The sequence below is a fragment of the Babylonia areolata genome, chromosome 6, assembly GCF_041734735.1.
Source record: "Babylonia areolata isolate BAREFJ2019XMU chromosome 6, ASM4173473v1, whole genome shotgun sequence".
Taxonomy (NCBI): Eukaryota; Metazoa; Mollusca; class Gastropoda; order Neogastropoda; family Buccinidae; genus Babylonia; species Babylonia areolata.
The window spans coordinates 50,716,330-50,744,022 of NC_134881.1; the positions used below are offsets into that span (position 1 = coordinate 50,716,330).

The 27,693-nt window shown below is 46.5% G+C and overlaps 1 protein-coding gene across 6 annotated transcripts in view; it reads right to left on the minus strand.

Annotated features, from left to right (window-relative positions):
- Window positions 1-27,693, minus strand: part of LOC143283123 (uncharacterized) — a 67,166-nt gene that overhangs the window by 34,128 nt on the left and 5,345 nt on the right. For all 6 annotated transcript variants that reach the window (XR_013055344.1, XR_013055343.1, XM_076589263.1 and 3 more), the window contains exon 2: window positions 25,815-25,888. Coding sequence is in view for 2 of the 6 variants with exons in the window: in XM_076589263.1 (XP_076445378.1) it covers window positions 25,815-25,888 (74 nt within the window). In the remaining 4 variants the exon portion in view is untranslated. The remainder of the gene's footprint in view (window positions 1-25,814; window positions 25,889-27,693) is intronic.

Consider the following 27,693-nt stretch of genomic DNA (forward strand, 5'->3'; position numbering starts at 1 on the left):
CACGGGACGTGCCCCCTACACAGCACGGGACGTGCCCCCTACATAGCACGGGACGTGCCCCCTACATAACACGGGATGTGCCCCCTACACAGCACGGGACGTGCCCCCTACACAGCACGGGACGTGCCCCCTACACTGCACGGGATGTGCCCCCTACACAGCACGGGACGTGCCCCCTACACAGCACGGGACGTGCCCCCTACACTGCACGGGATGTGCTCCCTACACAGCACGGGATGTGCCACCGGAGATTAGAAAAGAGAGATAAACCACTCGCGGCAGGCCCCTTCTTACTGTCTATAACAGTGCTGAAGCCGTTTTGGGGCACACACGCAGTGCGGAAGGGTGGGGGTAAATCACCCTCTTCTTCCCCACCTGAAGGAAACTGGTCGGTTCGACGGTTCAGCTGCAGTGAAGCGAAAGTTAAGTTACGCCTGGAATTTCCCACGTGTTACTATGTAAGATTCGCTGTATACAATGAAAACCGATTCATTTTTGCTTTGGTTTTTAGCACGTCTGCATCTGCTTGAATGTAGATAATATAAAAAGAAAATAAAGCAGCTCCCACCACCACCAACTCCCCCCCCCCCTCCCCCAGCGCAATGTTGCACATGAGAGAGACAGTTATAAATTATTGAACTGCGTTTTCGTAACGCTACTTTTTCTTCACACTTTCTGGTTTACATCACCATTTCTTCAACAACAAAAATATATATATATATATATCAAAACATAAAACACATATTCAGCTCTGTGTCTCTTCTAACATCTGTCTATACATACATACATGAATACATACATATATAATTTCATATAGATCTATCAGTATGTAAATCTAAATCTATCTATATGTACATAATCATATATATAATTCATATATATACGAACGCTTCATGTTGCCCGAGCAGACCGTTGTATTGTGCTCTATCTCTCTCTCTAAGTCTCTGTCTCTGTCTCTCTCTCTCGGGAGTTTTACATGGCTGTTAAAAGCATCTACGATTCTGTACTAGTATGTGTTCGTGACAAAGGTATTTATTCAGACTTTTTTCAGTGTCCAAGAGGGGTTAAACAAGGTTGTATGCCAAGCACACAGCTGTTTTCCTTTTTCATCGGTGAATTGGCAGTGGAGTTATCAAAGAAGGGGAGACATGGAATACAAATGATACCTGGCGCAACAGATTTGCTCTTAATGCTATTTGCTGATGATGTTGTTCTCTTGTCTGACACACCCATAGGGTTACAAAATCAATTAAATGCCCTTAAGCAAGAAACAGACAGACTACAACAAACAGTGAATCTCGTTAAGACCAATATTATAGTTTTCCGCAATGGAGGTCATCTTTCGACTCGTGAAAAATGGTGCTGTGGTGATAGGGAAATAAAAGTAACCAATACATATAAATATTTAGGAATGTTATTCACAACAAAATTGAGTTTGACATCTGCGTGGGATGAAGCAAACAGAAAAGGGAAAAAAGGTGTAATCCAAATTATAAAATCACTCAGGAGACTGCGTTTGACTGACGCTTTCCTTTCGTTTGGGCGGGGCAAAGGCAGCTCATGAATAATGAATGCGCGCCGCGGCGCAGGCTGCCTGGCTTCAGCAATTTCTGCAAGTGGTTTATCTCTCTTTTCTAATCTCCGGTGCCACCTACACAGCACGGGATGTGCCCCCTACACAGCACGGGATGTGCCCCCTACATAACACGGGACGTGCCCCCTACATAGCACGGGACGTGCCCCATACACAGCACGGGATGTGCCCCCTACATAGCACGGGACGTGCCCCCTACATAGCACGGGACGTGCCCCCTACACGGCACGGGACGTGCCCCCTACACAGCACGGGATGTGCCCCCTACATAGCACGGGACGTGCCCCCTACATAACACGGGATGTGCCCCCTACACACCACGGGACGTGCCCCCTACACAGCACGGGACGTGCCCCCTACACGGCACGGGACGTGCCCCCTACACAGCACGGGATGTGCCCCCTACATAGCACGGGACGTGCCCCCTACATACCACGGGACGTGCCCCCTACACACCACGGGACGTGCCCCCTACACAGCACGGGACGTGCCCCCTACATAACACGGGATGTGCCCCCTACACACCACGGGGCGTGCCCCCTACACAGCACGGGACGTGCCCCCTACACAGCACGGGACGTGCCCCCTACATAACACGGGATGTGCCCCCTACATAGCACGGGACGTGCCCCCTAAATAACACGGGACGTGCCCCCTACACAGCACGGGATGTGCCCCCTACACAGCACGGGACGTGCCCCCTACATAACACGGGATGTGCCCCCTACATAGCACGGGACGTGCCCCCTACATAGCACGGGATGTGCCCCCTCCATAGCACGGGACGTGCCCCCTACATAACACGGGATGTGCCCCCTACATAGCACGGGACGTGCCCCCTACATAACACGGGATGTGCCCCCTACATAGCACAGGACGTGCCCCCTACACAGCACGGGATGTGCCCCCTACATAGCACGGGATGTGCCCCCTACACAGCACGGGATGTGCCCCCTACACAGCACGGGATGTGCCCCCTACACAGCAAGGGATGTGCCCCCTACATAGCACAGGATGTGCCCCCTACACAGCACGGGATGTGCCCCCTACATAGCATGGGACGTGCCTCCTACATAACACGAGACGTGCCCCCTACATAACACGAGACGTGCCCCCTACACAGCACGGGAAGTGCCCCCTACATAGCAGCGGGACGTGCCCCCTACATAGCACGGGATGTGCCCCCTACATAGCACGGGACGTGCCCCCTACATAGCACGGGACGTGCCTCCTACATAACACGAGACGTGCCCCCTACACAGCACGGGAAGTGCCCCCTACATAGCAGCGGGACGTGCCCCCTACATAGCACGGGACGTGCCCCCTACATAGCACGGGAAGTGCCCCCTACATAACACGGGACGTGCCTCCTACATAACACGAGACGTGCCCCCTACATAGCACGGGACGTGCCCCCTACATAACACGAGACGTGCCCCCTACATAGCACGGGACGTGCCCCCTACATAACACGAGACGTGCCCCCTACATAGCACGGGATGTGCCCCCTACATAGCACGGGACGTGCCCCCTACATAGCACGGGACGTGCCCCCTACATAGCACGGGGATGTGCCCCCTCCATAGCACGGGATGTACACCCTACACAGCACGTGATGTGCCCCCTACACAGCACGGGATGTGCCCCCTACATAGCACGGGATGTGCCCCCTACATAGCACGGGATGTGCCCCCTACATAGCACGGGATGTACACCCTACATAGCACGGGATGTGCCCCCTACATAGCACGGGATGTACACCCTACATAGCACGGGATGTGCCCCCTACATAGCACGGGGATGTGCCCCCTACATAGCACGGGATGTACACCCTACATAGCACGGGATGTGCCCCCTACATAGCACGGGATGTGCCCCCTACATAGCACGGGATGTACACCCTACATAGCACGGGATGTGCCCCCTACATAGCACGGGATGTACACCCTACATAGCACGGGATGTGCCCCCTACATAGCACGGGATGTGCCCCCTACATAGCACGGGATGTACACCCTACATAGCACGGGATGTGCCCCCTACATAGCACGGGATGTGCCCCCTACATAGCACGGGATGTGCCCCCTACATAGCACGGGACGTGCTCCCTACATAACACGGGACGTGCCCCCTACATAGCACGGGATGTGCCCCCTACATAGCACGGGATGTGCCCCCTACATAGCACGGGACGTGCTCCCTACATAACACGGGACGTGCCCCCTACATAACACGGGATGTTCCCTCTCGATAGCACGGGAATGTGCCCCTAGATAGCACGGGGATGTTCCCTCTAGATAGCACGGGATGTGCCCCCTACATAGCACGGGACGTGCCCCCTACATAGCACGGGATGTGCCCCCTACATAGCACGGGACGTGCTCCCTACATAACACGGGATGTGCCCCCTACATAACACGGGATGTTCCCTCTCGATAGCACGGGAATGTGCCCCTAGATAGCACGGGGATGTTCCCTCTAGATAGCACGGGATGTGCCCCCTACATAGCACGGGACGTGCCCCCTACATAGCACGGGATGTGCCCCCTACATAGCACGGGACGTGCTCCCTACATAACACGGGATGTTCCCTCTCGATAGCACGGGAATGTGCCCCTAGATAGCACGGGGATGTTCCCTCTAGATAGCACGGGATGTGCCCCTAGATAGCACGGGGATGTTCCCTCTCGATAGCACGGGGATGTTCCCCTAGATAGCACGGGGATGTTCCCTCTAGATAGCACGGGATGTGCCCCTAGATAGCACGGGGATGTTCCCTCTAGATAGCACGGGAATGTGCCCCTAGATAACACGGGGATACTCCCCTAGATAACACGGGGATACTCCCCTAGATAGCACGGGATGTTCCCCTAGATAGCACGGGGATGTGCTCCCTAGATAGCACGGGGATGTTCCCTCTAGATAGCACGGGATGTGCCCCCTAGATAGTACATGGATGTGCCCCCTAGATAGCACGGGATGTGCCCCCTAGATAGCACAGGGGAGAGTTGGGGCAAATGACTATGGAATATAACAAATGTGTGCAGAAACGGGCACCAAATATGTTTGGTACGAGAGTGAGCATTATGATATCATGGAATGAGTGTGTGAATGAATATTGAATTGATCTTTTTTTTAAAATTATTTTTGTTATCACATAGCATCAATATTCATCGTTCTATTATTAGTTTATAATTTTGATGTAGACTAAACATTACAATATTAATAATAATAATAATAATAATAATAATAATAATAATAATAATAATAATAATGGTATTTAGTTGCTGGAAAACGTGGGAAGTCCCCGTGTGTTTTTTGTTGTTGTTGTTGGGTTTTTTTTGGGGGGGTTGTTGTTTTTCAAGAGCATTGCCTTTGTCGTCGGCGTTAGTTTCTTGTCTTTCACCAACACCAATCGTAGAGAAGTTGAGAGAAAAGAGAAAGACAACGCCAATCATGATAATGATGGCGACATTAGTGAAGACGATGTAGAGGATGGCACAGTACTGGTTTAAAAAGATGTGTGCATGTATGTGTATGTCAATGATTGAGTGTGTGTGTGTGTGTGTGTGCGTGCGTGTGTGTGTGTGTGTGTGTGTGCGTGCGTGCGTGTGTGTGTGTGTGTGTGTGTGTGTGTGTGCGTGCGTACGTGCGCGCGTGTGTGTGTGTGTTTCCTTTTGTGTGTTTACTTGGCTGGTTGATTTGTTCTTCTTCTTTCACTCTGTTTTTGAATAATATTTTGATGTTTTTAGTGTCTTCTATAAAACTGGGAATCTATTTTCAGTGAAATCTTGCCTGCGAAAGGATGCTAACACAAACAGATGAGCACACGAACAAGAATGAAATGAAGAACATTCTAAATAAGTGTGACAGAAATGGTTGCATCACAACAAATACCAGAAGTGTTTGGTACTGTTTTCACGCTCCATGCGCGAAAGTAAAGCATTATTAAACACCTTTTTATGTCACATTTATGTAGAAAGCCGAATCATTTTGATGTTATTCCCAACATCCCTCGAGAAAGATTCGGTTAAAGTCTTGGTATATTATATTTCTGTTTGACTTATACACCTTGCATTAATTAATTTCGTTGTTTGCTATTGATTCTGATGTTGAATTTTAGGTTGATGCATAGCAGTGATCCATGTCATGTGAAATACAATAAATATAGTTGTGTTTCATTGTCATTACTGTTGGTGTCTTCACCAACACAACTGTCGTTATCGTGATCGTCGTTCTCGTGCCCTCTTTCTCGTTTCTTTTTCTCGTTCTCAGTTTTCTCTTGATAGGTGAAGGATGAAAGGTCATTAAGGATGACTGATGACTTGCGCGATGAGTTTGTTTAAAGTGGAGAGGAGTTGCGCAACGTCGACCTCACTCTCTCGTCCGGGTCCACCAGTTTCCAGTGGCAAGACTAAGTCGAGACGACTGGAGTATGAGCACGGATGCAGTGGATGACCAAGATATCCTTTCGGTGTCTCATCTTGCTCTCTGCACTCCACAGTGCGTTGCTGTAACCGCCTTCCTCTCCGTTGAACTGATAGGTTTCTTCCGCAGATTCTGCCGGATCCAGACTTCGCATGCATGGGTAGACACACCCCGGGAGCCAACTGCGTGTGGCATGCACACAGCACGGTGGAGCTAGATGGCCGTCGGTGGCTCTCCTGAGCCGACGCCCTTTTATGGATCTCGTTTTTAATTCCATAAGGGTGTCTAGCCACCCGCCTCACCAGTCCCGGAAGGGAACGGTGGGAGTGCCGGTTTAGTCGCCGGCAACCCGACCCTGAACAGGTTGTACTGGATTACAGGTTACAGGTTACCAGTAGCAGATCTAATGACCTGACCTGACACACTCTTGATAACTGCATTGGGAAAAGACAAGAAACCAGCTCCGACGGTAAAGGAGTTACTTTTTGATAGAAATAAGGGGAACTTCCCACGATCTCTTACACATCCTGAGAAATCGTTGGGGCAGCCCCACCATTGTTCAGAGAAAAGGGAACGACCGCATTTTCTCACAGTCCGAGACTTCTCTCCAAGTGAGAGACATCGTAGGACTGCGAGAAATCGCGAGGCTTATAGGTTGTTTTCTTGTTGTTGTTTGTTTAATTGATTGTTTTGTTTTGTTTTTTAAATAATATTTTTATTGGCATAGAGTGCGTGTAAGAGCTAAGAGAATATATTCATATAAAAAAACTAAATAGATGAAATGATATACAGAAATGAAATAGCTCCTTATGTGCATACAGGCTGATATTTTTAATCATGATATCCAGACACTGTGCCTATCTGCTTCTCTCTCTCTCTCTCTCTCTCTCAGAGATTTTTTTTTTTAAGGTAACTGTGATTTCAAAAAACCAATAATAGAAATAAGAAAATACATAAATAAAACAGCTGTTTATGTACAGGCTGCAACCTTTTCCTTCATCAGATGGCATGCAGACACTGTCACAAACAGATCTCAAAATGACGTCAGTTGATGACGTGTTCAGTGTCCAGTCCACTCCGACCTGTTCCCAAATAGTGTTGTCACGTGCGCTTCCTCAGCGTGTCAGCCTGACCTCTGACCTTTCCTGTCTGCTGTCCCATCCTCACTCCTCTTCCCCCCCCCCCCACCCCCAGCCCCCCTTCCTACCCCCCCCACCCCCCACCCCCAACACCAACACCTCGAATGCACCCTCCACCTGGAGGTGCACACGTCACACGTTGTTTGCCTTCCCCATGACGAATGGTCTCAATGACTGTGTCCCACCACAGGCTCTCAAGCTGTCAGATCTCGTCGTTTATCATTTATCAGCGTGGTTGGCGGGGAGCGAGGGATGTGTGTGTGTGTGGGGGGGGGGGGGGAGGGGAGAAGTGGGAAGGGCTGTCAGTCTGGCTGTCTTTGCGGGATCTCACAGTAGGTCTGTCACAGTAGCTCGCGTCGCGCGCGCGTGTGTGTGTTCGACGGCGGCGGCGGCACATTCGACGTGCTTACGTCTGTGTGGTCGTTTGTCTGTGTCGGGTGGATTAATCCTCTCTCCTCTTGTTCATGCGTGTACAAACTCTCACACACACGCACGCACGCGTGCGTGCGCACACACACACACACACACACACACACACACACACACACTTTTCACATTCAAAAAAACCCACGCACACATGCTAATAAGGGTAAGTTGATGGGGGCGGGGGGCCCGGGGGGTGGGGGTGGGGGTTGTCTGTCGTCATTGTAACTGCCGTTATACGTTGGGAACCAGAGTGACAGGGACATAAACACTCTGAAGCTGACAGCCCGTTGACAATACTCACGCCTTTCAAGCTGTTCTGAGTGAAAGTTTCGTTGTCTTAATTAATTCTGTCAGTTTGAATAGAGAAAGGGTTTTTTCTCTCTCCATCCCCGGCACCCCCCCACCCCCTCCCCACCCCCACCCCCTGAAAAAGACCATGTTTTAAAAAGATATGACACTTTTGATTGTTATGAGGGTTAGGGTTAATGTCTGGTGTATGTTTTGTAAATGATGTTGTTCAGCTATTATCTCTTTCTCCATGGTGTTAATGTCTGCTGTATGTTTTGTAAATGATGTTGTTCAGCTATTATCTCTTTATCCATGGTGTTAATGTCTGCTGTATGTTTTGTAAATGATGTTCAGTTATTATCTCTTTCTCCATGGTGTTAATGTCTGCTGTATGTTTTGTAAATGATGTTGTTCAGCTATTATCTCTTTATCCATGGTGTTAATGTCTGCTGTATGTTTTGTAAATGATGTTCAGTTATTATCTCTTTCTCCATTGTGTTAATGTCTGCCGTATGTTTTGTAAATGATGATGTTCAGTTATTATCTCTTTATCCATGGTGTAATTGTCTGCTGTATGTTTTGTAAATGATGTTGTTCAGCTATTATCTCTTTATCCATGGTGTTAATGTCTGCTGTATGTTTTGTAAATGATGATGTTCAGTTATTATCTCTTTCTCCATGGTGTTAATGTCTTGTGTATGTTTTGTAAATGATGTTGTTCAGTTATTATCTCTTTATCCATGGTGTTAATGTCTGCCGTATGTTTTGTAAATGATGATGTTCAGTTATTATCTCTTTATCCATGGTGTTAATGTCTGCTGTATGTTTTGTAAATGATGATGTTCAGTTATTATCTCTTTATCCATGGTGTTAATGTCTGCTGTATGTTTTGTAAATGATGTTGTTCAGTTATTATCTCTTTATCCATGGTGTTAATGTCTGCTGTATGTTTTGTAAATGATGTTGTTCAGCTATTATCTCTTTCTCCTTCTCCATGGTGTTAATGTCTGGTGTATGTTTTGTAAATGATGATGTTCAGCTATTATCTCTTTATCCATGGTGTCAATGTCTGCCGTATGTTTTGTAAATGATGATGTTCAGTTATTATCTCTTTATCCATGGTGTTAATGTCTGCTGTATGTTTTGTAAATGATGATGTTCAGTTATTATCTCTTTCTCCATGGTGTTAATGTCTGCTGTATGTTTTGTAAATGACGTTCAGTTATTATCTCTTTCTCCATGGTGTTAATGTCTGCTGTATGTTTTGTAAATGATGATGTTCAGTTATTATCTCTTTCTCCATGGTGTTAATGTCTGCTGTATGTTTTGTAAATGATGTTGTTCAGTTATTATCTCTTTATCCATGGTGTTAATGTCTGCTGTATGTTTTGTAAATGATGTTGTTCAGCTATTATCTCTTTCTCCTTCTCCATGGTGTTAATGTCTGGTGTATGTTTTGTAAATGATGTTGTTCAGTTATTATCTCTTTATCCATGGTGTTAATGTCTGCCGTATGTTTTGTAAATGATGATGTTCAGTTATTATCTCTTTCTCCATGGTGTTAATGTCTGCCGTATGTTTTGTAAATGATGATGTTCAGTTATTATCTCTTTATCCATGGTGTTAATGTCTGCTGTATGTTTTGTAAATGATGATGTTCAGTTATTATCTCTTTATCCATGGTGTTAATGTCTGCTGTATGTTTTGTAAATGATGATGTTCAGTTATTATCTCTCTGTCCATGGTGTTAATGTCTGCTGTATGTTTTGTAAATGATGATGTTCAGTTATTATCTCTCTGTCCATGGTGTTAATGTCTGCTGTATGTTTTGTAAATGATGTTCAGTTATTATCTCTTTCTCCACACCACCAGCCATTGTGATGGCAGTCTGGCCATGGACAATCGACACTCTTACGGCGTTAACTCACTCAGTACGGCCAGTCCTCTCTTCTCCTCTACACAGACCCCTCCCTCGGATGTCCAGTGGGTGTCTGAATGACCCAGCCTTTAGCTTCCGTCGTCAGAATTGTGGTGTTCTTTGTCAATATTCACCTCTTCAGTATAAGAGCGTTCCGCTTGCAATATTTTGATGATGGTAATTGGGCTGAAACGCTGTTAACTCTCTCCATACGAACGGCGAAAGAGACGACGTTAACAGCGTTTCTCCCCAATTACCACCATCAAAATATTACAAGCGGAAGGCTCTTACACTGAAGAGGTGAATGTTGACAAAGAATACCACAATTCTGATGACGGAAGCTAAAGGTTGGATCACTGAGACACCCACTGGACATCCGAGAAGAGAGGACTGGCCGTACTGCGTGAGTTAACGTCGTCTCTTTCGCCGTTCGTATGGACAGAGTTAATAAAAAGAGGAAGAAAGCGCATTGCGGAAGTATCGTGATTCGCTTTGTGAGAAGTGGGGGTGGGGGGTGGGGAGGGGGTTCAGAATTGGGGGACGGAGTGGGGAGGGGTTTGGGGGAGGGGAATGGAAGGCTTCGTTGTTACGAACAGCCGCATGTTGTTCTGGGAAAGGAAGAGTATTGTGTAACTGATAACTTCGAGAGAGAGAGACAGACAGACACAGGGACATACAGGCAGACAGAGAGAGGGAGAAGGGGGTCGCGGGTCTCTAATCAGGCTGTCGGGACAGTACAAAGGCACCGAGAAAGGAAGAAAGATGTCTGGCTCTGTCACAAATACTATGGTTAACCAAAAAACAAAAAACAAAAAAAAGCAAAAAAACACCGCAAATAAACAACAAAAAGTGCGACGAGACCCGAGAGAGAGAGTTTCAGTTTGAAGGCTGTGTCAAAACATGTGGACTTAGAGCCGAGAGAGGGAATTTCAGTTTGAAGGCTGTGTCAAAACATGTGGACAGTGAGCTGACAGAGAGAGTTTCAGCTTGAAGGCAGTGTCAAAACATGTAGACTGATCCATATACGCTGCACCACATCTACTGTTGAAGAAAACTACCACAAAGCCCGACTTTCGCTCAAACTCAACACGACGAGAGCCTGCCTCTCATTGCCGGTGTAGAACATTAAGTGAGAGAGAGAGGGGGGGGAGGGGCAGGCAGGCAGACAGAGCCTGCCTCTCATTGCCGGTGTAGAACATTAAGTGAGAGAGAGAGAGGGGGGGGAGGGGCAGGCAGGCAGACAGAGCCTGCCTCTCATTGCCGGTGTAGAACATTAACATAAAGTGAGAGAGACAGACAGACAGAGATAGGGGCAGGCAGACAAACAGGATGGTTACATTCGGATTCAGTATCAACCTGCCGCGTCAGCTGATTGTCCGATACGGACGCCCACCACAAAGAGAGGCAGAGATTGATCCACAGTAATGCTAACCGCCACAGACTGACCCAAAGTAATGCCAACCGCCACAGACTGATCCAGAGACTGACCCAAAGTAATGCCAACCACCACAGATTGACCCAAGGTAATGCCAACCCCACAGACTGATCCAGAGACTGACCCAAAGTAATGTCAACCGCCACAGACTGACCCAAAGTAATGTCAACCGCCACAGACTGATCCACAGATTGACCCAAAGTAATGTCAACCGTCACAGATTGACCCAAAGTAATGCTAACCGCCACAGACTGACCAAAGTAATGCCAACCGCCACAGACTGACCCAAAGTAATGCTAACCGCCACAGACTGACCAAAGTAATGTCAGCCGCCACAGACTGATCCAGAGATTGACCCAAAGTAATGTCAACCGCCACAGACTGACCAAAGTAATGTCAACCGCCACAGACTGACCAAAGTAATGCCAACCGCCACAGACTGACCCAAAGTAATGCTAACCGCCACAGACTGACCAAAGTAATGTCAACCGCCACAGACTGATCCAGAGATTGACCCAAAGTAATGTCAACCGCCACAGACTGACCCAAAGTAATGTCAACCGCCACAGACTGACCCAAAGTAATGCCAACCGCCACAGACTGACCCAAAGTAATGTCAACCGCCACAGACTGACCCAAAGTAATGTCAACCGCCACAGAGTGACCCAAAGTAATGCCAACCGCCACAGATTGACCCAAAGTAATGTCAGCCACCAAAGACTGACCCAAAGTAATGCCAACCGCCACAGACTGACCCAAAGTAATGCCAACCGCCACAGACTGACCCAAAGTAATGCCAACCGCCACAGAGTGACCCAAAGTAATGCCAACCGCCACAGACTGACCCAAAGTAATGCCAACCACCACAGACTGACCCAAAGTAATGTCAACCGCCACAGACTGACCCAAAGTAATGCCAACCACCACAGACTGACCCAAAGTAATGCCAACCGCCACAGACTGATCCAGAGATTGACCCAAAGTAATGCCAACCACCACAGACTGACCCAAAGTAATGTCAACCGCCACAGACTGACCCAAAGTAATGCCAACCGCCACAGACTGATCCAGAGATTGACCCAAAGTAATGCCAACCGCCACAGATTGACCCAAAGTAATGCCAACCACCACAGATTGATCCAAAGTAATGCCAACCGCCACAGACATGACGTCACATTACCGTCAGTCATGTACGGACCGTGAACTGAGACAAAGTGAAAGAGACTTTAAAAACTTAGCAACAAAGCAAACGCCACCGAAACTCACAGCAATAACTACAAAGACAGGGTAGTTTGACAGTACCGGAGGCTGCTGTAAAGGGGATCGTTCTATCTTGTACAACACCGCATCACATCTCAAGACAACGTTCGAGCAGTCTGGAAATCTGTTTAAAACTGACATTCATATGAAGGTTGTTGTTGTTTTTTTTAACTACAATTACCACAGTTACAGCAAATAATTTTTATGTGTAACTCGCGTGGAACGAAAAAAAGCTAACCAATACACGCTGTTGGCACATCTGTATTTACTCACACACGCAGTCCCGCATACCAGACACTTAAACACTCATTCAGATGTGACAACACATCTCGCATACCAAACACTTAAACACTCATTCAAATGTGAAAGTGAACTTAACTACAATCGCCAGTATGTGTGCCAGAATTCCTTCCTTCATGCCAACTATACCTGAATGGAAAATGCTCCTGCATGATAGCACTGAATACGAACATTTCACCAGTCAGCGGTATAATGGATCGAGACGATACAAATAGGTAAACGTTCACGATGAATCAAAAACAACACACACACACACACACACACACACACACACACACACACACACACACACACACACACACACACAAAGCCTATATGCGGATTATAAAAACGTGACCACACCTCAGACTGTAAACCTGTAATAATATAATTGCAGTGATCCAGTCTGAACCGGGCAAAGGAGGAAACCAACTAAGACATGTGTTTCTCTGTTGAATGCGTTCTAACTGAGGCTAGTATGTGAAGGCGAAGATTACGACACAGGAATGAAATTTGGTCAGTCAGTGATAAACACTAGGGAGAGCTGGACAGTACAAGGTCTTCAGAGAAGCCACCCTCAGTCAAGTGTTTCGGCCCTGAACTACTTACACTCTAAGGGGCGGGGCCGCACCCAGGTCATGACTCCTGGATGCCCTTGTATTGCCGCCTTTTCCTTTTTCTGTTTTCCTGGTCCTCAGCAGGTTCGAACCAGCGCCTCCAGGGTGGTCCCCACTTCAGGACTGAGTCACCTTTTCTGGCAGACGTTTTAACCACTGAGCTATCGTACGCCTAGTTTGAGTAGGGAAAATTTAATCCTCATTTCATTCCTTCTCGACCAGATCCAGCTGGAACTCTTTTCTGCTGCTTCTGCCATTGCCTTGAGAGCCCATGTCCTCTCTCTGCCAGAAATCGACAGCTGTTTCATGAGGCTGTGGGCAGATGCGCCCACAAACCCTCTTGCACCAATCTCTACGGCAAATACTTTGGCTTGGAAGCCAGATTCTCTCAGGCTTCTGGCTAGACTTGCTAGCATACTTCTTGGTCTTGTAGATGTGTGCTTCCTCCATTCTGCTTTCGTATGGCACAGTGAACTCAATCAGAATCGCTTGTTTCGTTGCCTTGGAGTGGAGTACTATGTCAGGTCTCATGCCGCTCTTGCTGGTGATTTCCGGGTGTTTCTTCCCCTCTGGTAGGTCAGCTGTGCATTCCCAATCTTCGGCACGATCAAGCAGCCCACGTTTCCATGCTTTGGAAACTTTGGCTGGTCAGACTTTATTGCCTTCTGCCGAGCGGAACTCTACTGGAACTTCTGGTGGGGTTGGTGCTACTTGGACAGTACTCACCACGTGTGCAATTTCTTTATGCACTCGGTTGTGCCTCCATGTGTACCGTTCTTGGCACACCGCCGCTTTGCATGAGCTGAGGACATGATCCACTGTTTGTTTGCCATGGCAGAGTGGGCACGCAAGGTCATCTGCTTTCCCTCATTTCACCAAGTTTGTATTCGAGGGAAGGAGGTCGTACACAGATCTTAGGATGAAGCTGATCCTCAGAGGGGCCATGTTCCACATTGAGGACCCTACACACGGGGCTCTGCCATGACACTCAGTCCTTCTGTCACTACAAGTCCTTGAAGGCTCTGAGGACCCTACACACGGGGCTCTGCCATGACACTCAGTCCTTCTGTCACTGCAAGTCCTTGAAGGCTCTGAGGACCCTACACACGGGGCTCTGCCATGACACTCAGTCCTTCTGTCACTACAAGTCCTTGAAGGCTCTGAGGACCCTACACACGGGGCTCTGCTATGACACTCAGTCCTTCTGTCACTACAAGTCCTTGAAGGCTCTGAGGACCCTACACACGGGGCTCTGCCATGACACTCAGTCCTTCTGTCACTACAAGTCCTTGAATGCTCTGAGGACCCTACACACGGGGCTCTGCCATGACACTCAGCCCTTCTGTCACTACAAGTCCTTCGATGCAGACATCGAACTTTTTGTCCAACGTGACGGAAACAATAGGCCAACGTCCTTACTTGGGATGGGTTAGGGTGAGAGAGGGGGTAACGGATCAGAGGGATGGGGACGGGGGTGTTGGAGGGGGGGGAGGAGGGGAGAGGCACCACTCCTGTTTGCTAGCCTCCTTGAAATTCATTTTTTATTTACTCTCTATTTTTTTATGACAAGGATGGGAAGGAAGACGAGGGAAATACCTGGCCCCTGACAGGGAAGCCAGGCTCTACACGCTCCATTGACGATCACTCAGGATCTGTCATCTGTGACGACAGCGCCGGCTGCTGACGTGGGGGGTAAGTCCACACCGAGAGAAGAGGTGGAGTGGTGGGGTGGGGGTGGGGGGTGGGGTGCGTGGGGGGCTGGGGGGATGGGGGGGAGGTGGAGGAAGCACGTGACTCGTCACGCGTGTTTGCAGTTTATGTCCCCAACAGACTGTTTTGGATGAGGTCAAGGCCCGTGACATTGTTTTGTTTACTGCGGCCACGGTGTCTGAACGTTCCGCATGACGACGGAGCGACTTCCAGTGAATTTCGCTTGCAGGATATATCTATATCTTTATATGTATCTATGTATATATCTACATCTTTATATGCATCTATGTTTTTGTTAAGTCTGTGTGTATTTGTATATGTATATATGTAGAGGGAGAGAGAGTTCACAAAAAAATAGGGGTCACTTCATAAAAGCAGGTAGGTTTTGGGGTGTTTTTTTTCCATAAAACACACACTGAACACACAAACGGCTGTTTTAACTCACTCAGTACAGCCAGTCCTCTCTTCTCCTCTACACAGACCCCTCGGATGTCCAGTGGGTGTCTGAATGACCCAACCTTTAGCTTCCGTCGTAAGAATTGTGGTATTCTTTGTCAACATTCACCTCTTCAGTATAAGAACCTTCCGCTTGCAATATTTTGATGATGGTAATTGGGCTGAAACGCTGTTAACGTCGTCTCTTTCGCCGTTCGTATGGAGAGAGTGTAACCATTACATGAACAGCTTCGGGGCCAAAAAAAAAAAAAAAGAAGAGTTCTAAAAGTTGCTGTCTCAGTCATAAACACTCACTGAATGGTTCACAAACGACAGCTGTATTTTTTCATTGTCAGTCATTAAGTGCACGTGCATGAACGCAGCACGGGGCAGGGGCGTCGCTCTGACAACTGGTCCCAAACACTGTTGTTGACCGACAACTCAGCATCATTGAAGAGAAATGCAGAATACGGTGTAATACAATATAGTACAATACATCATTAGTCATCCATTTGAAAATTAATTAATTCCATACATCATTATTCATCCATTTGAAAATTGACTAAAACCATACAATACATCATCATTCATCCATTTGAAGATTAAGTCCATGTGGTCCCTAACATTTTGTGCACCATGTAGGTGGTTTGGAAATGGTTTTTGTTCACTGTGCTCTTTGGGTGTGTTTGGTATGATGAGCCGCGCGGCCCATTCACCTTCCCATGACCTTTCGAAACTCTCTGTCGTACCACGGGCAGCCAGCTTCCCAGGACGAGGAGTGGGGCTGTGTCCTTGTGCATCGCCTGTCACACTGTCAATTGTTCCCGACCAGGTCTCTGTCGTCTCTCACCTCCTCTGTGGCAGGCTGGGGCCGTGGCCATGAAGCCAGGAAGAACCCCCAATGGGCCGTGGTCATGAGGCCAGGAAGAACCCCCAATGGGCCGTGGTCATGAGGCCAGGAAGAACCCCCAATGGGCCGTGGTCATGAAGCCAGGAAGAACCCCCAATGGGCCGTGGTCATGAAGCCAGGAAGAACCCCCAATGGCCGTGGTCATGAAGCCAGGAAGAACCTCCACTGGGCCGTGGTCATGAAGCCAGGAAGAACCCCCAATGGGCCGTGGCCATGAAGCCAGGAAGAACCCCCAATGGCTGTGGTCATGAGGCCAGGAAGAACCTCCACTGGGCCGTGGCCATGAGGCCAGGAAGAACCTCCACTGGGCCGTGGTCATGAGGCCAGGAAGAACCTCCACTGGGCCGTGGCCATGAAGCCAGGAAGAACCCCCAATGGCTGTGGTCATGAAGCCAGAAAGAACCCCCAATGGCCGTGGTCATGAAACCAGGAAGAACCCCCAATGGGCCGTGGCCATGAGGCCAGAAAAAAAAACCCAATGGGCCGTGACCATGAGGCCAGAAAAAACCCCAATGGGCCGTGGCCATGAGGCCAGGAAGAACCCCCACTGGAACCCCCACTGAGCCGTGGCCGTGAGGCCAGAAAGAACCCCCACTGGGCCGTGGCCATGAGGCCAGACAGAACCCCCAATGGGCCGTGGCCATGAGGCCAGACAGAACCCCCAACGTTGTGCATGCTGGAATCCATACATTTCAATAGGTCGACAGATTCGAACGTATCGGCTAGCTAAAAGTTGTTTTGATATTAATGAAATGCGGATCTTGTGTGACCAAAGTTGTTTTGCACGAACAGCACTACTGTCTGCGTGGCCATACTGGGTGTGATGTGTAGTGTCTGGTCTTCTCCTGTGCTTGTGACTCTGCAGGAGGTCTGCCCGCTGGCCTCCGACTTCAGAGCAGCTCATGGTTTTTTGTCGAGTTTTCCTTCTCTTAGACGATTGCCTGTTACGGCTCACGAACTCCATCTGTCCGGCCATTTAACCTATAGCTGGGGGTCTGGTTCGTGGGCATCAGGGCATGTCCACACACTGGTATTCCTGTATGCCGCACGTTTGGAGGGGGGGCGGGGGGGGGGGGGGGCAGGAACTCCTCCATCATGACTGGTTCAGCCTGCGACACTCCTTGAGTGGAGAGGCCGAGATCTAGTTTTGTTATCATCGTGCTGGTCATCCGCGCCCGTGCCGCGTTAGTCCTGACAAGTCGTGTCCAGCCTGTCCTGTGTCCCATTGAAGGAACACTCACACTAACGTGGCGTGGAGCTGTGACTACCCGGAGAGGAAGACATCTTCGCAAGGCGAACCAGCACTACGTATCTATAGATGTGCAAAATTCGTTTTTTGATGGTGAGCAAAACTGTATAATTGGGATCAACATATACACTTTACGTATCGTCTAATTGCAGTGACTGAAGATGGAAAGTTTGGAAAATCGATATTATGACAGTGAACAAACAAATAAACAAAAAATTAAATGCCGATTGCGTTTGGCTGTTACAGATGGACCAGTGTCGTTTTGGGTTTCACAAATGCTCGCTTCCCATTGTGCGCGAAAATAGGATTTGGATCGATGTACATCAGGCTTAAGTGCTGCTAACAGCCGTCTCTCACCCACCCTCACACCCTCACGCCCCCCCCCCTCCACCCCCCACCCCCTACCCCCCCTCCCCCAAAACCCGCCCAACCCACTCCGATTTTTTTTCCGGTCTCGATTTTATTCTTGTTTTCAAACGAGAAGGAATCATACCATGATAGGCTGCTGAATTGATGGAACTTATGTTCATGCATACATCTGCCAGAAGTGACAAAATTCTGTCATATGATGGGACATAAATCTTAAATAAAAACACACACATATATATATATATATATATATATATATATGTGTGTGTGTGTGTGTGTGTGTGTGTGTGTGTGTGTGTGTGTGTGTGTGTGTGTGTGAATGGGAAAGGTATGGACCAGTTTTACTGCGCGCAGCAGTTGGTTGAAGACACCTGTCAGGTGTTGCGGAGCCGTTGTTTTTCACTCATGAGTGTATCAAGGTAGGTCTGTGTGATTACCCTGTTTCTCTCTGTGTGTGTGTGTGTGTGTGTGTGTGTGTGTGTGTGTGTGTGTGTGTGTGTGTGTGTGTGTCCATGTTAAAATTTAAAGTTGGTATTTTTCAGCAGGCTACTAGAATGACAGTGATCGAAACCCTAATTTTTGGAATAGGTAATGAATTATGCCTACTGCTTTCTACAGCAATCAACCAAATCAATTATGCCTATTGCTTTCTACAGCAATCCACCAAATCAATCAATCAAAAACGCTTTATTATTCCAACCTATTGCTTTCTACAGCAATCAACCAAATCAATCAATCAAAAACGCTTTATTATTCCAACCTATTGCTTTCTACAGCAATCAACCAAATCAATCAATCAAAAACGCTTTATTATTCCAACCTATTGCTTTCTACAGCAATCAACCAAATCAATCAATCAGAAACGCTTTTATTATTCCAACCTATTGCTTTCTACAGCAATCAACCAAATCAATCAATTAAAAACGCTTTATTATTCCAACCTATTGTTTTCTATAGCAATCAACCAAATCAATCAATTAAAAACGCTTTGTTATTTCCACGAGGAAATTGATTTGTGTCCAGTGCGTGTGGGGGTGCAGAGTGGGTGGGGGGGTGGGTCCTCTACATTTGTCTCATGCCCAGTGACCACCTGCCCTCCAGCTCTCTTCCTATTTCTGTTGGGTTCAACGGAGTGTACCGACAGTTGTGGCTGATCATACAGTGCGGCTTCCTCATCCTCTTCTTCTTCTTCTGCGTTCACTCGTATGCACACGAGTGGGCTTTTACGTGTATGACCGTTTTTACCCCGCCATGCAGGCAGCCATACTCCGTTTTCGGGGGTGTGCATGCTGGGTATGTTCTTGTTTCCATAACCCACCGAACGCTGACATGGATTACAGGATCTTTAAGGTGCGTATTTGATCTTCTGCTTGCATATACACACGAAGGGGGTTCAGGCACTAAGCAGGTCTGCACATATGTTGACCTGGGAGATCGTAAAAATCTCTACCCTTTACCCACCAGGCGCCGTCACCGTGATTCGAACCCGGGACCCTCAGATTGACAGTCCAACGCTTTAACCACTCGGCTATTGCGCCCGTCACTTCCTCATCCATGGAGTCAGGTGTCATGAGTCAGCTGGTCAGTACCGGGGAGATAAGCACAAGAGGAACGGCACTGCTAGTAATTACGCTCAGCTTATATCACAGATTGACATAAGTTTACAGTCGGGCAACAGCAAAATGAGAGTTGTGTTATCAATGGTTTCGCCATTGCAATGGGAATTAATTTACAGCTTAGTCTTTTGTGAAGGAGTATGACTCTCAAACTAGGAGGCAAAATTGCACTGGCTCTTAGTGCTGCAGCCTTGGGGGCTAGTGGGCCTTAAAACCCTCTTGGCCGAGAGAGGGGGGATGTAACTTGTGCAAGACACTCTCCACTATCATCAAATTCTGGCCCAAATAGTCAGGACAGCAGTTGCCTCCTCTGCTGTTCTGATGGTCATAGTCGGACAAGACTACCATACATACTAAAACATTGCTATACTTATAGTCGCTAACCTCTGGAACTCACAGCCACCCGAATTTAAAACAGCACCATCTGCTAACACCTAAAAATAAATAAATAAATAAATAAATCCCCTGGACTTTGTCGAATGTTTTTTCAAAATACCTTTTGACTTTGCAGTCACTACACTACAGAGTGCGAACATGCAATGCTGCAAACCCAGTTCCTTTACTGTCTGCTCACACACAGTGGTGACTGTAGATAAAGCGTTTTGATAGATGGGGCGTTTATACGGGCTTGAGTTGGTCCTTCTGCTACTACTACTAATACTACTGCTACTGCTACTGCTGCTGCTACTACTTCTACTGCTGCTGCTGCTGCAACTACTACCACATCCTTGGAAACGTCCATTAAAACAGCAGATGTCTGTGTACAAGTTGTTTGGGAGACAGCACATTGTGCTGTGGCATTCGGACAGCTCTTTCAGTCCATCCGGTTACGGGAGGATGTTTTCTGGGTTTGACGGGAAGTCCTTGGGAAAACAGTTCCGGGCGGACCCCCGTGCTGCAGCAACACTTCCGGTCTGTCTCCTCCCCCATCTCACCATCCTTCTGCCCTGGTCTTCTCTCGCGTCTTATTGGTTTTTTCTTGGTTTGGCGGGGAAATGAGAAAAAAAAACAAAAAACACTTCACTCCTTCCCCATCCGGTTTGTTCTGTCTGGACATTGTTCTGTCTGGCTAAGATATCGGGACATTGTTCTGTCTGACTGAGATATCAGGACATTGTTCTGTCTGACTGAGATATGAGGACATTGTTCTGTCTGGCTGAAATATCGGGACATTGTTCTGTCTGACTGAAATATCGGGACATTGTTCTGTCTGGCTGAGATATCAGGACATTGTTCTGTCTGGCTGAGATATCAGGACATTGTTCTGTCTGGCTGAGATATCAGGACATTGTTCTGTCTGGCTGAAATATCGGGACATTGTTCTGTCTGGCTGAGATATCAGGACATTGTTCTGTCTGGCTAAGATATCAGGACATTGTTCTGTCTGGCTGAGATATCAGGACATTGTTCTGTCTGGCTGAGATATCAGGACATTGTTCTGTCTGGCTGAGATATCAGGACATTGTTCTGTCTGACTGAAATATCGGGACATTGTTCTGTCTGGCTGAGATATCGGGACATTGTTCTGTCTGGCTGAGATATCAGGACATTGTTCTGTCTGGCTAAGATATCGGGACATTGTTCTGTCTGGCTAAGATATCGGGACATTGTTCTCTCTGGCTGAGATATCAGGACATTGTTCTGTCTGGCTAAGATATCGGGACATTGTTCTGTCTGGCTGAGATATCAGGACATTGTTCTGTCTGGCTGAAATATCGGGACATTGTTCTGTCTGGCTGAGCCATTGGGACATTGTTCTGTCTGAGATATCAGGACATTGTTCTGTCTGACTGAAATATCGGGACATTGTTCTGTCTGGCTGAGATATCAGGACATTGTTCTGTCTGGCTGAGACATTGGGACACTTTTCTGTCTGGCTGAGATATCAGGACATTGTTCTGTCTGGCTGAGATATCAGGACATTGTTCTGTCTGGCTGAGATATCAGGACATTGTTCTGTCTGGCTGAGATATCAGGACATTGTTCTGTCTGGCTGAGATATCAGGACATTGTTCTGTCTGGCTGAGATATCGGGACATTGTTCTGTCTGGCTGAGACATTGGGACATTGTTCTGTCTGGCTGAGATATCAGGACATTGTTCTGCCTGGCTGAGATATCAGGACATTGTTCTGTCTGGCTGAGCCATTGGGACATTGTTCTGTCTGACATTTACATTACAGTGTTGACCGCCCACTTCCCACTCTCCGTGCACAAAAAGAACAGCTTGTTTATGATTTTTTTTTTTTTTTTTAAATAAAGATGAAATATAGAGCTTTGTACGGATCCCCTTTCCCCTTATAAATCCTAGAAGCATCTGTGTGTGTGTGTGTGTGTGTGTGTGTGTGTGTGTGTGTGTGTGTGTGTGTGTGTGTGTGTGTGTGTGAGTGCGCGCGCGCGCGCGCGCGAAAGTCTAAAGTCCAGATTGTATTACATGATGGTAAATTGAATAAGCAACATTACCTTTTTTTTACATCAATCCATCAATGAAAAATAGGAGAGAGAGGTGGGGGGGAGGGTGGTGGTGGTGGGGGACGGGGTCGGGGGGGGGGGGGGTATTGTGTTCGAAAACAAGCCCATCATGATTGGTTCGACCAAACTTACAGCTGTTTCCAGACTGCAAATGTTACATTTGTTTTTAAAGACGCACAGTTGTTTGCTGTTTTGAACTCTAAACAAAGTTTAGGGTGTTTTAGAAAGTGGTCATACTTCATATCTGTTTGTCGTATAAAGAAAATTACACCCCAAACATGGTATCGTACCGTATCGTACCGTATTGCATCGTATCGTACCGTATTGCATCGTATCGCATCGTACCGTATTTCATCATATCGTACCGTACCGTACCGTATTGCATCGTATCGTACTGTATTGCATCGTATCGTATTGCATCGTATCGTACCGTATTGCATCGTATCGTACCGTATTGTATCGTATCGTACCGTATTGCATCGTATCGTACCGTATTGCATCGCATCGTATCGTATCGTACCGTATTGCATCGTATCGTACCGTACCGTACCGTATTGCATCGTATCGTACCGTATTGCATCGCATCGTATCGTACCGTATCCATGTATGTAACTACTTCCTGGACAACACACAACACCAGTGTCTGCACCATGTATGTAACTACTTCCTGGACAACACACAACACCAGTGTCTGCACCATGTATGTAACTACTTCCTGGACAACACACAACACCAGTGTCTGCACCATGTATGTCAGTAGATCTACAGAAAGATTTCTCAGAAAAACTGAATGATGCTTTGAAAGAAGCGATCTCAACAATGAATTTGAAAAAATAACTGCCCCTCTTAGAGAATTTTTTTTAAATGGTTAAGTGTTTTAAGTGTTTAATCCATTAACCCATGCATTGTTATATCTGCCTTTCGCAAGTTCCCTGTCAAAAAGGCAGTAGGCCCTGATGGTATCAGTGGACGGCTCCTGAAGACATGTGCCTCACAGTCGTGTGGTGTGTTCAGTAGCCTGTCGATGTGGTCCCTAAGGGATTGTCATGTGCCTGCTTTGTGGAAGCGTTCAGTGATCAGTCTGGTGCCAAAGAACAAAAGCCCTGTTTCTTTAAATGACTACCGCCCCATAGCCCTGACCCCAGTTGTCATGAAATGTTTAGAACGAGTCATCCTGAAACGCATTCTAGCATACACAACACTCTGCCATGATCAATACCAGTTTGCATACAGATCCAACAGGAGTACAGCTGATGCCACACTTACACTCTTACACCATGCATACACTCACCTGGAAAACCAAATTCGTTTGTTCGTATTTTATTTATTGGATTTTCACCTGCATTTAACACCATTCAGCCACATCTCACGGTACGTAAGCTTCTCTCATTTAACATCAGTGCAAACCTCATCTCATGGATAAACAGTTTTCTTGTTCAGAGAACTCAGTCGGACCGCTTTGGACAAGCTCTGTCTGCTGTGAAAAGAACTTCCACTGGTGCCCCTCAAGGTACAGTACTGTCACCTGTTCTTTTCACGCTATATACAAATGACTGCACTGGCTCGGTCACAACTCCTATAATTAAGTATTCTGATGACTCAGCCCTAGAAGATCTGTCAGATTCTGATGTTATTTATTTTGAGCAAGTCCAAAAATTTTCCTCCTAGTGTAAAGAAAACTTCTCAGATCTTAATGTCCAGAAAACAAAAATAAAGATAATTGAGTTAAGAAAAAAAGGCACCCCAATCCGTGACCTGTTTATCAATGATATAAAGGTTTGAAAGAGTGCGTAAATACTAATATCTAGGAACTATTCTTGATCATAAGCTGAATTTTACTTCTAATAAAAATTTTATCTACAAAAAGTGCCAGTCTCGCATCTGTTGTCTACAGAAACTCAGACATCAGAGTCAATTCAAAAGTACTTGAAGGATTTTATAGATGCTTTATCGAATCTGTTTTCTTTTATATGCTGATATGGAGGTCTGGTTGTGAAGAATAAGAATATGCTAAACAAGATTGTGAATGTGTGCAGTAAGGTTGTGGGTGTGAGACAGGACAGTTTGTGTGATTTGTACAATGTCAGAGTTCGACAGAAAGCCACATGCATTTCAAGCGACAACGGCCATACGCTGGCAAATAATTATCAACTCTTAACTTCAGGGGAACGTTTCTGTGTTCCAAAATTTAAAACAAACAGAACCAAATGCAACTTTATTCCATTGTCAATCCAGCTATTAAATTACAATAATTGATAGCCAGATGTATGACTGAAAATGAATGCCAGAGTGTATGTGTGTGGAATATGACATCTTAACTCAAAGTACTGTGAATTGCATATTATTGTTATATGTCGGTCAGCTTTTAGTATACTGTTTGTCCTTTAAATGTGATTATTACTGCATGTGTATGGCTGTGATAGTGTGTGTATGATTTACTCTAAATTACTTTTTAAGGGTTTCTGTTGTTGTCTACTGTGATTATTGATTGTAATGATGGTTTGCCCTAGGTTGACATCTTAATATGGTTTATCTATATACATGTTTAATGACTGATTTTCTTGTATTGTTTTTTTCTGTTTTACACCACATATGAATTTCTCTTGTTGAGATAATAAAGTATTCTGTACACACACACACACACACACACACACACACACACACACACACACACACACACACACACACACACACACACACACACACAGATATACGACGTACAGAGAGCGGCGTTCAGACAGACATACAGAGACACGTACACTCACACACGCAGAAACAGAGAGAGGCAAACAGACAGACAAACGTACAGACAGACGTACACTGACGCACGCAGCAGTTGCCAAGCACACGGACGGGCGCAGTGTCTGTACAAAATGGACGACGTGTGTGAGAGAATGAGAGAGACTGGAATAAGCACACATCACGACCAACAGCAAAGTGACAGCTGTGTGTGTGATCAATGGTTTCTCCACACTGCAATGGGAACTTATTAACAGCTTAGTCTTTTGTGTGGTGTGTGTGTGTGTGTGTGTGTTGGAGCTCATGTACGTTTATATGTATTTGACTGTGCTTTCATATCTGTGAAACTGCATGTTTGGTGCATATAATTATGTTATGCATGTGTGGGTGTATGTGTGAATGTGTGTCTTCATGTTTTACATTTATTTGCTTATTTATCATCATTGTTGTCTTTTTTATTATTATTATCATTACTACTACCTTTTTTATATCATAATTATTATTTATTTATGTAAGCTTATCAATTATTTATTCACCTTTTTTTCTTCTCAAGGCCTGACAAAGCGCGTTGGGTTATGCTGCTGGTCAGGCATCTGCTTGGCAGATGTGGTGTAGCGTATATGGATTTGTCCGAACGCAGTGACGCCTCCTTGAGCTACTGAAACTGAAACTGAAACTTAGTCTTTTGTGAAGGACTATGACTCTCAAATCAGAAGGCGTGGTTGCTCTGGCACTTAGTGCTGCAGTGTCGGGGGGCAAGATGGCCTTTGGGAAACCATCCCTGACGCCGACTGTCCTAAAACCCTCTTTGACCGAGAAAGTAGGAATAACTTGGGCAAGACACTCTCCACTGAGTCAAATTTCTGTCGAGATATCAGGGGCAGCAGTTGGCGTCCAGTGTCTTCACGGTGTAAAAGAAGCATTAAACATACCTTGTATCTTCTGCGGTGAATGTCCACTGTCATCTCGGCTGTGTTGCCGCTTCGCCCTTGGTGTTTCCAGTGGTCTGGAGGAACAGGAACAATATTGAATATTGTAGTACTCTCTGTCTGTCTCTCTCTCTCTCTCTCTCTCTCTCTCTCTCTCTCTCTCTCTCTATCTATCTATCTATCTATCTATCTATCTGTCTGTCTATCTATCTGTCTCTATCTCTCAGGTTCATCCCTTTGCATGTACACGTTTTTTGCACATACCACTTAGAGTACCAAACAAGTTTGCATTCGGCGAACTAAGACTTTATCCACTGTATATGAATGTTGCTGAATATGAATGTGCACCGATTACCCAGACAGGTATATTTGATGTTGTTTAATCTGGACGAAAGGGAAAAAATGCTGGGTGTCTTTAGTTAAAAAATACTTTATTTAGACTTGGGTTTGGATATGTCTGGTTGTGAGCAAACTTTTTTTTGTCATTATTTAAGCAAAGAATGAAAGATATATTTATGCAAGAGTGGGGCGAGTCAGTAATGTCTAAAGATATATATCATAACTACAGATTGTTTAAAACTGGTTTTCAGTGTGAGCAATATTTTGACTTTATAGATAAAAAGTGTTTTGGGGACTGTTTAGTAAAATTACGGCTTGGTTTGCTCCCAATAAATGGATCATTTTTTTAGGAGAACATTCAAATGTAATTCAAATTACGCATGTAAACGTTGTAATGTGGTCGAAGATGAAAACCGTTTTATAAACAGTTGTGTCCTTTACAATAACCGGCGGCAAAAACATCTGAACTCTGAAGGTCAATCGTATGTTCACTTGCTGAAGAATGGTTCTGTTTACAGTATTCGTAAATTCTGCGTTTATATATTGAATGCCCTGAAGATACGACAGGAACTCTGTGAATACAATGATGAAAGTTAGAATTAATTTACTATGCGCAAGAAGCACTTTTGTTCTACAGGTTTAAGTTAGTATGTATTTTACATTTTGTTGTCGCTGCGTGATTACCATATTGTGTACTTTTGACCTCTTTCTAGGGGCCGGTGTATGTGTGCACTGTCACTACCTACCACCCCCACACCCCCACCATGTGTACACTGTCAGTACCTACCACCCCACACACCCCCAGTATGTGTGCACTGTCAGTACCTTCCACACCCCCAGAATGTGTTTAAGGATGTGTGGAATCGCGGCATGTGTGTATGATAGATCCTGCAGGACGATTCCTTCACACACTGCCACACACACACACACACACACACACACACACACACACACACACACACACACGCACACACACACAGCGAGAGTGAAACACACACACACACACACACACACACACACACACACACACACACACGCACACACACACACAGCGAGAGTGAAACACACACACACACACACACACACACACACACACACACACACACACACGCACACACACACAGCGAGAGTGAAACACACACACACACACACACACACACACACACACACACACACACAGCGAGAATGAAACACACACACACACACACACACACACACACACACACACACACACACACACTTCACTCCGGTTATCCACAAACTTGCGTAAACCCGATGACAGGTAGCGAAGTCAGAGGGAACGTTGTGGTTTTCGTTGTATTCTGGTTTGGTGTTTGGTTGTTGTTGTTCTGTGCGGGTGAGGGAGACGGGGGTGAGGGAGATGAGGGTGAGTGAGATGAGGGAGATGGGAGTGAGGGAGATGAGGGTGAGGGAGATGGGGGTGAGGGAGATGGGGGAGATGAGGGTGAGGGAGATGAGGGTGAGGGAGATGGGGGTGAGGGAGATGGGGGAGATGAGGGTGAGGGAGATGAGGGTGAGGGGG